At 35.1% G+C, this 11896-nt stretch overlaps 2 protein-coding genes across 2 annotated transcripts; both read left to right on the forward strand.

Annotated features, from left to right (window-relative positions):
- The first annotated feature begins 704 nt into the window (after positions 1 to 704).
- MLS (malate synthase) lies at positions 705 to 7812 on the forward strand. Its single transcript, XM_089423685.1, has 4 exons — positions 705 to 1606; positions 2445 to 2767; positions 3010 to 3340; positions 6865 to 7812. Exons 1-4 carry the CDS (start codon positions 1238 to 1240, stop codon positions 7516 to 7518), a joined length of 1677 nt encoding a protein of 558 aa, XP_089279811.1. The 5' UTR covers positions 705 to 1237; the 3' UTR covers positions 7519 to 7812.
- A 131-nt stretch (positions 7813 to 7943) lies between these two features.
- On the forward strand, positions 7944 to 10791 carry LOC149262231 (uncharacterized). The gene is made up of 2 exons (XM_089423695.1): positions 7944 to 10284; positions 10371 to 10791. The coding sequence occupies exons 1-2, from the start codon at positions 10146 to 10148 to the stop codon at positions 10544 to 10546; spliced, it is 315 nt and encodes a 104-aa protein (XP_089279821.1). The 5' UTR covers positions 7944 to 10145; the 3' UTR covers positions 10547 to 10791.
- Positions 10792 to 11896: the final 1105 nt, after the last annotated feature.

Here is an 11896-nt window from a genome sequence, read left to right on the forward strand (position 1 = left end):
TTCAATCCCACTTCTTCACCCCTGTGAGCATCACCCGTTTTAATGAGTGCTAAATAAACTATTCAAAAATCATGAGAAATTAGTCAGTTACAACTACCTCTCAAAAATCATAAGAAATTAGTCACTTACGACTACCTTTCATGGAAATGGTTATACATGAATGACTTACTTAATGCAGTTAAATCCCAAAAATAATATTAAAAATACAATAATTTATTAGTTCTTTTATGTTTGTCTCTATTATTTTTTTGTTTCATTAAATTATATTTAAGCTAATCTGCTGTTACATCGCTCTTGTTTTATTTCATTATCATTTGAAATTTATTGTTGTTATATTTTTGTAATGTATTGATCATACTATCTATCTTTTTATCTTTTATTAATCTTTAAATATCCATATTTTTCCTATCATTTTCAAATAAAGGTCAGAAAAATCGATCTAAAATATGATTTTGCTTTATCTAAAAAGTTGGTAGCATCATCATCTGATATTAAAGTCAATTCATCCTCATCCCTTAGAATGATTTGACGAACGCATAGGTTCTCTTAAAACCTGCTCCGGAAATTCACTGCAAGGACTCTAGAACCTCGTCCGGAAATACTCCCGACAGTGCCACATACACAGGGATTCATCCTCATCCCTTAGAATGATTTGACGAACACATAGGTTGCCCGGACTCTTAAAACCTGCTCCGGAAAATCACTGCCAGGACTCTAGAACCTCGTCCGGAAATACTCCCGACAGTGCCACATACGCAGGGATTGGAATGGATAAGAACATAGTTATTTGTGCATGCACGCACTCTCTCTTGCATAGGCACACAGTGACGTGAAATTTCAAGCCACTTATCATCTTGACAGCTGAAATTCATTGATTTCAAGCCAGCTATCATTTTGGTAACTGAAATTCATTGCTGTCAGGCGCATAACAGTGTTGAAACTGTATCTTTACCCATACAAATGTTCCCTTTATACTTATCCTAACCAATCCCGAATATTTTAAAGTTACAGGGATGTGTCAAATTCTTTGGAATGATTCTTCAAATTACGTATGAGATTCCGGTTCTAACATTTAGGCCTAAATATAGATTTGCTAAATGTAGATATGCATTTTATCCCCTTTATATGATTGCCCCTCTACTTATATATTCGTCAAAACATCCACAAATGCATTCACAATAACGGAGAAAGAAACGAACCAGAGAACCCAACAGTAAAAATTTCAACAAATTCACTGATGGATTATACACAGAGGAAAACTACCAAACCCGACATCGAATTCCCGGATGGCGTGAGAATAAGGGGGCGCATTGAAGATGGGTATGAGAAAATCCTCACGAGAGAGGCTCTGCTATTCATGGCTGATCTCCAGCGAACGTTTGGAGGTCGTGTGAATTATAACATGGCTTGCAGGAAGGAGCAGCAAGCCAGATACAATAAAGGTGAGCTCCCAGGATTCGATCCCTCGACCAAAGCCATCAGGGAAGGAGATTGGACTTGCTCTGCTACTCCCAAGGTGGTAGCTGATCGGAGAGTCGAAATCACTGGCCCTGTGGAGAGGAAGATGATCATTAATGCTCTCAATTCTGGGGCCAAAGTCTTCATGGTAAGTTAAAATGTACTGCAAAATTTGTTCAAAGTTCAATGACTGGATTTGCTGCACAGCATGGCTTTCATTGGTTCTTTCTGAAAAATAAATGCAGAATTTGTTCATAGTTCAATGACTGGATTTGCTGTACAGCATGGTTTTCATTGGTTCTTTCTGAAAAATAAATTCAAAATTTGTTCATAGTTCAATGGCTGGATTTGCTGTACAGCATGGCTTTCATTGGTATTATTTCTGAAAAATAAATGAGTGTCATGGTGATGTTTTGGAGTTGGAAAAAAAAGGTGTGTTTATTTCTTAAACTTTCTGGGTATTATATATGTGTATGAGGAAATTTTTTGAATGGGTGATTTATTTTGTACGTTGGAGAATGTTTTGATTATTCTCTGCGTGCAAATGGATAATAAACGAGCTGAATGTTTCAGAGGGGAATTTTGCGCATCGGTCATCTATTTTCTCCTCTCCCTACTATGAAATAGTCGGTCTCTTTTTTTTTGGCGGGGGAGGGGTAGAATTTTCCAGGTTGTTGTGTCCCTGATTGATTATGGATCAAGATAAATTTAGTTTAGAATGTGTTTTAAATTTGAGTTTTTAATAAGATTTGAGTTTTTAATAAGTCTCCAATTGGGTTTAAAGCCTGATATGTTTATCTGTTTCCACTCTATGGTGTTCAAAGTTTGTAATCACATGAAATTAATTGCGTTTGAATTTTCCAAGGGGCATCTCTATTTATGGGGAAGTTGAACCAAATGGTACCTTGTTTGCAGTCATCCATGTCTCTAAAGTATTTCAATTCTTAAGTAAATTTGATCGATTTGGTTCCTGTCGTTTGACACAGTCGGACTTTGAAGATTCTTTGTCTCCCACCTGGGACAACATCATAAAAGGTCACATAAACTTGAAGGATGCAGTGGAAGGAACTATAACATACGAGGACAAGGCAAGAAACAGGACATACAAACTCAATGATAAGACTGCTGTGCTCTTTGTTAGGCCTAGGGGTTGGCACCTGCCAGAAGCCCATGTTGAGATTGATGGCCAGCCTGCAACGGGATGCCTGGTGGATTTTGGTCTCTATTTCTATCATAATCATGCAACGTTTCGATTGAAAAATGGAGGATCTGGCCCCTTCTTTTATCTCCCCAAAATGGAGCACTCCAGGTTTGCATTAACAACACTGTCCAAGACCTTTCTCAAATTCTTATGTTCTACAGAGTTTCTGTAACATTGTTTTATTCCATTTCCTTTGCCTTTTGTATTTGATTTAGATCATTGTGGCACTGCTCCTCTAAATTGACCTTGAGATCTGATTGGAATTTGCTTTTTCTTTGCTTTTTGTATTTGATTTAGATAATCATGGCACTGCTCTTCTAAATTTAGCTTGAGGTCTGATTGGAATGCAGGGAAGCTGCACTGTGGAATGCTGTTTTTGAGCGTGCACAAGATGCACTGCGAGTCCCTAGAGGGAGCATTAAAGCAACAGTCTTGATCGAGACTCTTCCTGCAGTTTTTCAAATGCATGAGATCTTGTATGAGCTGAGGGAGCACTCAATAGGATTGAACTGTGGCAGATGGGATTACATTTTCAGTTATGTTAAGACATTCCAAGCCCACCCTAACAGGCTTCTTCCGGACCGTGTTCAAGTTGGGATGACACAGCATTTCATGAAAAGCTATTCGGAGCTGCTCATCCAGACATGCCACAAGCGTGGGGTGCATGCAATGGGAGGCATGGTGAGTGCAATAGGCATGCGTTTTATGATATATTATACAATTTATTTTTCATCATCTAAAAGAGATGCAAATTTACGCTTTCACCAGCCACAGTATGCTGTATTTTAGTAGTAAAAGGTTTACATATGTGTTTCATCTTACAGCTGTGTTCTGTACTGTATTTTATTGCCTTTATCAATAGGCAACTTCACCTCACTACCTATCTCCATGGGAGTGAATGATATACATGTGTGCAGACACATTCCTTCCAAATGTGAAGATGCAATTCCAAATGTGAAGATGCAAACAAATGCATACATTCACTTTGGAAAGATAGGGTGGTAAGGGGAAAGTGCTTTTATCCATCTTTAATATATATTATTAACGTTATTGACGATTTATAGGCTATCATTTTTTAGAAAATAGTAATACTTTTATCTTGGGCCACAGTTTAGAATTTTATTACTTACTGAATACCGTAGTGCTGTGAGCCTATATTAAATAATATGAGATATCATATCTAAAACTGAATACTGGATACCATAGTGTTGTGAGTCTATTAAATAACAGTGAGATACCAGATCTAAGACTGAATACTGGATATCATAGTGTTGTGAGTCTATAATAATAGTGAGATATTAGATCCAAGTCCTGTGATGAAATGGTTCTTCCATATTCATCACATATAGGATTGAGATTTCTGTGAGGATTATTAGGAAATGTTTCTTAGAATTCATTCATAATCTATATTATAAGTGCTCTCCACTATTTGTTTCAAACATAGATCTACATATTGTGACGAAGAGGACTAGTTTTCTGAATAAACCAGTGCTCTCCATCATTTCTGATGATGGACCGCACTATTTGTTTTTGGTTTAAACATAGATCTAGATCTACATGCATATTGTGATGGTTTGGTTTAAACATAGATCTACATACATATTGTGATGAAGAGGACTAGTTTTTTTATTTATAGATTATTCATACGGTGGAGTGATGCATTCCAAAGTATTATTAGACAAATATAACTTCATTCTTGATTAATATAAGTTTATTCTTGATTTAATAATCAAAAACATATTTCATATTTTTATACTTTTCTTCCAGAGAGATCACAGATTTAAATTTAAATCCATAGGTGACAGAGGGGTAGTGTATGATTAAATACATTCCAGAGATTTAAATCCATAGGTCACAGATTTAAATCAAAAACATATTTCATATTTTTATACTTTTCTTCCAGAGAGATCACAGATTTAAATTTAAATCCATAGGTGACAGAGGGGTAGTGTATGATTAAATACATTCCAGAGAGATCACAGATTTAAATTTAAATCCGTAGGGGTAGTGTATCCCTTTAGAACATATTTTTCTTCATAAATTTTTTTTTTTTCATAAAAATATATATATATTTTTTCATAAGAGGTTATAAGTTAAATCCATTTCTTGATAAGAGATCACAAAGTCAAATCTCATCCTTAAGAATCAAGAACATATTTTTGTCTTCATATATATATATATATATATATATTTTCATGAGATGTCACAGAGTTAAATCTATTTCTTCATAAGAGGTCACAGAGTTAAACCACAAGTAGTATATTGGTTAAGAACATATATTTTTCCATAAGAAGTCACAGGTTTAAATTATAAAAGGTCACAGAGTTAAATCCACTTCATAAGAAGTCACAGAAATAAATCTAGAGGGGTGGTGTATTGTTTCCACTTCATAAGAAGTCACAGAATTAAATCTAGAGGGGTGGTGTATTGGTTAAGAACAGATATTTTTCCATAAGAAGTCATAGGTTTAAATTTCTAGGGGTTGTGTATGTCACATGTTCAAATTAAGGGTAATGTACTTAAACTTTTATAAACTTTAGTAGTCAAATTGTTACACGGAAATGGGTCCCTGTAACATTCAGAGGGGTAATGTATGTATACTTTTATAAACTTTAGTTGTCAAACTGTTGCAGGGAGATGGGTCTATGAAACATCAAAGAGATAACTTATTATATTTTTATAAATTTTAGTAGTCAAATTGTCACATAAATTTTAATAGTCAAATTGTCGCATAAACTTTTACATTAGAGAAATAACTTACTATATTATTTTTATAAATTTTAGTAGTCAAATTGTCACATAAATTTTAGTAGTCAAATTATCACATAAATAAATTTTAGTAGTCAAATTGTAGCATAAACTTTAGTAGTCAAATTGTCGCATAAACTTTTACATTAGAGAAATAACTTACTATATTTTTATAAACTTTAGTAGTCAAATTGTAGCATAAAGTTATTAGTATATAAACTTTAGTAGTCAAATTGTGGCATAAACTTTAGTATATAAACTTTAGTGACTTTAGTAGTATATAATCTTTAGTAGTCAAATTGTGGCATAAACTTTAGTGACTTTAGTAGTCAAATTGAACTTTAGTGACTTTAGTAGTCAAATTGTGGCATAAACTTTAATAGTCAAATTGTGGTATAAATTTTAGTATATAAACTTTAGTAGTCAAATTGTGGTATAAACTTTAGTAGTCAAATTGTGGCATAAATTTTAGGATATAAACTTTAGTAGTCAAATTGTGGCATAAACTTTAGTATTCAAATTTTGGCTTAAACTTTAATATATAAATTTTATTTGTCAAATTGTGGCATAAACTTTAGTATATAAACTTTAGTAGTCAAATCGTAGCATAAACTTTAGTATATAAACTTTAGTAGTCAAATTGTAGCATAACTTTAGTAGTCAAATTGTAGCATAAACTTTAATATATAAATTTTAGTAGTCAAATTGTGGCATAAACTTTAGTATATAAACTTTAGTAGTCAAATTTTGGCATAAATTGTGGCATAAACTTTAATAGTCAAATTGTGGCATAAACTTAAACTTTAGTATATAAACTTTAGTAGTCAAATTGTAGCATAAACTTTAGTAGTCAAATTGTGGCATAAACTTTAATATATAAACTTTAGTAGTCAAATTGTGGCATAAACTTAAACTTTAGTATATAAACTTTAGTTGTCAAATTGTGGCATAAACTTTAGTTGTCAAATTGTGGCATAAACTTTAATATATAAACTTTAGCATAAACTTTAGTAGTCAAATTGTGGCATAAACTTTAATATATAAACTTTAGTAGTCAAATTGTAGCATAAACTTTAGTAGTCAAATTGTGACATAAACTTTAATATATAAATTTTAGTAGTCAAATTGTAACATAAACAGTCAAATTATGGCATAAACAACTTTGCAGTCAAATTGTAACATAAACTTTAGTATATAAACTTCAGTAGTTAAATTGTAACTTAAACAGTAAAATTATGACATAAACAACTTATAGTAGTCCAATTTTCCCATAGTGATGATCCTTCTTACCACAACAAACAAAAGGATGATGATCCTGTCTTCACAACAAACAAAAGATCTCATACATTGAAAAACACAAAACTGACTCTAACTTCAAAAAAAAATATTATGATGTTGTTTCGAAATTACCTACATCATTAACTCCTCTGCTTTGTTTTTCACTCATCATGTCTCAGGCTGCTCAAATACCCATCAAGGATAATCCTCAGGCAAACGAAGCTGCCTCTGCACTTATCCAGGCTGATAAACTACGTGAAGTGAAAGCTGGGCACGACGGAACATGGGCTGCTCATCCTGGTCTGATTTCATTAATAGCAGAGGTGTTTGACAAGAACATGAAACACCCAAATCAAATTGACCTGAAGAGGGAGGATGTGAAGGTTACAGAGGAAGATCTATTGGAGGTGCCTAAAGGGATTCGTACCCTAGAAGGGCTTCGGCTGAATACAAGAGTAGGAATACAGTATCTAGCTGCATGGCTCACAGGCACGGGCTCTGTTCCACTGTACAATTTGATGGAGGACGCGGCCACAGCGGAGATCAGCAGAGTACAAAACTGGCAGTGGATTCATTATGAGGTGGTTCTGGATGGGGAAGTGGTGCCGGTGAAGGTCACCCGGGAATTGGTTGGCAGGATTCTGGCCGAAGAGATGGCGCGGATTGAGAGGGAAGTTGGCACCAAGAAATTCAAGGGCGGGCGATATGAAGAAGCAGCCAAAATGTTTGGAAGGCAGTGCACTGCTCCATCATTGGATGATTTTCTCACTCTCGATGTCTATAAATCCATCCTGCAATTCCATCCGGACCCAGTCGCATCTTCCCGTATGTGATAGTTCGCGCCCTTGAACCAAAGCTTCTCTGCTCTTCTAGTTCTGTTCATGAAAACTTTGTCGTTTTTTTGGGGCACCAGCAGCATAAATAAATTTCTCCAGACTCTACCACTCTTCTGGAAAATGTTGAAAAGTTTATAATAAACTTTTTAAAAAATTAATTACATATACCATAGGGGACTGTACACCGATAATGGCAGGGTAAGAAATATTATTATGTAGGCGACATGAGTAGTTCTCATTTTTGCTGTGCTATCTTGATTATATATGTTTTATATATGTTTGCGTTTTAAATATTGTTTTTCATAATTTTTCATTCTATGAATGTAATGGAAAAATGAAATATGAGATATCATTAATATAATTTCATTTTCATTAAAGCTATAGGAAAATAAATAATATGAACTAATAGTTGTATGAAGGTGATAATCAGATCTTTTTATGTTTTTTTTAAGGGTCATTTAATTTATATTTATATATTTTTTTGTTTTAATTAGTTTATATTTATATTTTTTTGTTTTAATTAGTTGTAGGTGATGAAAATTTGTAACAATATGATAGCATGTCCAAGGCAGTTTGCTCGAATAAAACAGACACAATTAGTAAATGATCATTTGCATTCACATGATCAGACACAAATCATTTGCATTCACATATAATCAGACACAAATAGTCAATGATCATTTGCATTCACATGATCAATGTCATCATGGGCTTGAATAAGAATGTGATCCTTAATTAAGAAGAATTTGATTCTTAATTAAGAAATTATATGGGTGGTTTCCAAAATTATATGGGTGGTTTTCAATCTGCAGAATTGGAAAATATATATGGATTGTTTTATTATTTTTATTTGTTTGGTTCAGTATATATGGTTTGTTTTATTATTTCTATTTTTTTGGTTCAGTGCTAGGATGGGAGGAAAATAGAGTATAATTTTTTTTGAAGTATCATTAATTTATCAAAATTTTCCACAAAAATAGTCAATGATCATTTGCATTCACATGATCAATGTCATCATGACCCTTGTCATCATGACCCTGAAGAAGATGGTGATCAATGTCATCATGGACCTGAATAAGATGATGATGCTCGGTGATCCTCAATTAAGAAATTATATTCACATGATCAATGTCATCATAGACCTGAATAAGATGATGATCCTCAATTAAGAAATTATATGGGTGGTTTCCAACTTGCAGAATTGGAAAACATATATGGATTGTTTTATTATTTTAGTTTGTTTGGTTCAGTGACATGGCTCTGAATAAGATGGTGATCCTCAATTAAGAAATTATATGGGTGGTTTCCAACTTGAGAATTGGAAAACATATATGAATTGTTTTATTATTTCTATTTGTTTGGTTCAGTTTGTTTGGTTTATATGGGTGGTTTCCAACTTGAGAATTGGAAAACATATATGAATTGTTTTATTATTTCTATTTGTTTGGTTCAATTTGTTTGGTTCAGTGGTTCAGTGCTGGGAGCAGAGGAAAATAGAGTATAATTTTTTTTTGAAGTATCATTAATTTACCAAAATTCTCCACAAAAATAGTCAATGATCATTTGCATTCACATGATCAATGTCATCATGGGCCTGAATAAGATGGTGATCCTCAATAAGAAATTATATGGGTGGTTTCCAACCTACAGAATTGGAAAACATATATGGATTGTTTTATTATTTCTATTTGTTTGGTTCAGTGCTGGGATGGAAAACATATATGGATCGTTTTATTATTTCTATTTGTTTGGTTCTGGGATGGGAGGAAAGGAAGGATTGTTTTATTATTTTTATTTGTTTGGTTTTGGGATGGGAGGAAAGGAAGGAAATAGAGTATAATTTTTTTGAAGTATCATTAATTTACCAAAATTCTTCACGAACTTTATGTACTTTTTTTTTGTTATTGTAATTATTTTGTTGACCAATAATATATTGAGTGTTTTATAGTATGGGTTTTTTGGTGGGAAGAGAGGAAATTATGTTGATGGTTTGTTTTCTGATGGGACCAGCCCTCGTCCTTAGTTTGGACACAAGATTTTCTTAATTCGAATTATTTAAAAAATGATTTTGTAGCTTTCAACGGTACTTGGATATTTTGTTGTCGTTAATGTATTGGTTACGAGTCCGCTGTGAGGGAGATCCCTGTCTCTACCTCGGGCTCTGTTCTCCTGCCTTCGCTGCACTTGTAACCCTAGCTCCTCACTTGGTCCGTCATTTTGATTGTTTTTCCGTTTGCGCTGAGAGGGTCTGCTCTCTGGTTTCCTCTTGAGGGTTTCGTTGATGTTGCTCCAGTGGCGCTCAACTTAGCTTCTTTGGCCACGGCTTGTTCAGTAGCAGAGCTCTGCTAGTGTTCTGTCAGTGTTAATGGTTGCTTGTATTTGTTTGCCGGTCTACCTGAGGGTTCTAGGCTTGCCTCTTGGCGTTCTGCGACTATGTTCAAAAGCTTCTGTGGCACGGTGATAGTTTACTTCCTCCTGAATGTGTCTGGCATTACTATGTTTATATTTTGCTTGGTTACTGGTTCGATGGCTCTGTTTTTTAACTTGTCTCTGGTCACTTATGCATTCAGGTTGTGGCCACGAGGTGACCTAGTTCTTGTCCTCGGCACGCAGCTATCTCAAGTATGTTCTCTTTCGTTGCTTTAATGTTTGCTACGCTTCTCCTTCCGGTCCTGACAGTGAATGCTCCTTGTGAACAGGGTCCCTTGCCGGTTCGCGGCCTGTTGTGGTCTCTCTTCCTGCAGTTCGTCGACCCTTTCTCTGGTAAATGGGAACCCTTACCCTGCTTTCTTTACTCACCTGAGTTTTGTTGTATTATGCTATTAATTCTCTGTATGCAATGGTTGTAGGTGAATGGCGAGCGAGCAACTGTGGCTTCAGCTCCTCTTGCACTTCGTTAGACCGAGTAGGGTCTTTCCATGATACCCATGCTTATCACTTGTTGATGCTATCGTGTCTTCGTCTCAGGCTTCGACGTCTCTATCGTTTAATTAGTGCCTGCTTTGGTCCTGTAGAATATGGATAGCTTGCTTGGTTTGCTTGTAATTCGGGGTTTTAGTGTGAGTGTATTTTCAGGGTTTAGAACCCAGGTCCTCGGTCTACTTGTAATACGAACTGGTTTAACTTATGTGGATGTAATTTCAGGTTTTCGAACCCAGGTCTTCGGTCTACTTGTAATATGAACTATTTTAACTTAGCTTGTAAATTAATTTGCAAAGACTTCTGTAACTTATATTTCAAACTGTGTTTGCAATGAAAATATTAACGTAATGAGTCTTATAGTTCCTGGTCTTTGATGTTGTCTTCGTATTAGTAGTTCTGGTGATGTTTAATGGGAGACCCCCCTGCTTGTTTACTTTGTTGTACATTCGATACTCCTCAGCACTGTAGTAGTTGTTTGTGAGGCTTGTGGGCTTCTCGATGGTTTCCTCTCCGTATGCCTGCAACAACACTTCCACACTCTCGGTCTCGTTATCTTTGTTTGTCTTGATGTCTGCTAAAAGATTTCAATTGCCAATGCTTGCTTCTGTTTGGAAATGCGCTCAATATATTTTTGGAACAGGAAAGAAATTAACTAATTGCAAATGGAATTCAGATGACTACGAAAATTATTTGTATATTCTCTATTGCTCTTCTGCTATGATGGAAATCAACCTTACAATGTTTTGTTCTTTGGCTTTTATATGATTTGTTGAACAGTTTTGAAAATTGTCAACAATTACATGCGGTTACCATCAGGAACTGTTAACTTCCTATTTGTCTAAATTCTAGGATTAATTTAAAAGAAACAGAGTTTTTGTTTTTTTTCTTTAAAAAAAAAACACATCTTAACAGAAAAATGAAACAGAATCTGTTGTCGTGTCCCAACTGCTGATAACTAAGGAAATAAAATAAAATAAAAAACAACTCAAGTACAATGACCTGTGAACCTGTTTAGCTTGCGAGACAAACACTCCCTCTTGTTCACCCCTGGTTGGATGCTCCTGCATCAGGCTCCCGAGGTAACAAAAAGTCATGGCTCTGGTCCATGAGCTCCTCGATAGAATACTCTGCACGTTGTATCTGTGCCGCATCAAGCCACGAACTGTCCTCTATAGGGCGGTTCCTCCACTTGACGAGGTACGGTGGTTATTCATTCTTCCGTGTTCGCCTGGCCACTTGTGTGTCGAGGATTCCCTCGATTTCGAGCGGCTGAGCTGAAGGCATTTGTCTCATCCACGAACTACTCTCCTCTTGGGTGTCCTGTTTTGGTTGTGCCAAATTGTCCTCTTCCAAATTGGCAGTGTATGGGAATAAATCTGCCACATTAAAAATGGGCAATATTCCTATACCTGGAGGCAATTGCAGTTCATAGGCATTTGCAGAAAACTTGCGC

The sequence above is a fragment of the Pinus tabuliformis genome, chromosome 6, assembly GCF_031772625.1.
Source record: "Pinus tabuliformis cultivar Carrire ecotype Pingquan chromosome 6, CPIR1, whole genome shotgun sequence".
NCBI lineage: Eukaryota > Viridiplantae > Streptophyta > Pinopsida > Pinales > Pinaceae > Pinus > Pinus tabuliformis.

Excerpts from the sequence above, each read along its gene's own strand:
- MLS (XM_089423685.1), top strand. The coding sequence starts at position 1,238 with ATGGATTATACACAGAGGAAAACTACCAAACCCGACATCGAATTCCCG. Across the intron at positions 1,607-2,444 it reads CTGGGGCCAAAGTCTTCATG|TCGGACTTTGAAGATTCTTT; the intron begins GTAAGTTAAAAT and ends CGTTTGACACAG. Across the intron at positions 2,768-3,009 it reads CCCAAAATGGAGCACTCCAG|GGAAGCTGCACTGTGGAATG; the intron begins GTTTGCATTAAC and ends ATTGGAATGCAG.
- LOC149262231 (XM_089423695.1), top strand. The coding sequence starts at position 10,146 with ATGTTCTCTTTCGTTGCTTTAATGTTTGCTACGCTTCTCCTTCCGGTC. Across the intron at positions 10,285-10,370 it reads GTTCGTCGACCCTTTCTCTG|GTGAATGGCGAGCGAGCAAC; the intron begins GTAAATGGGAAC and ends CAATGGTTGTAG.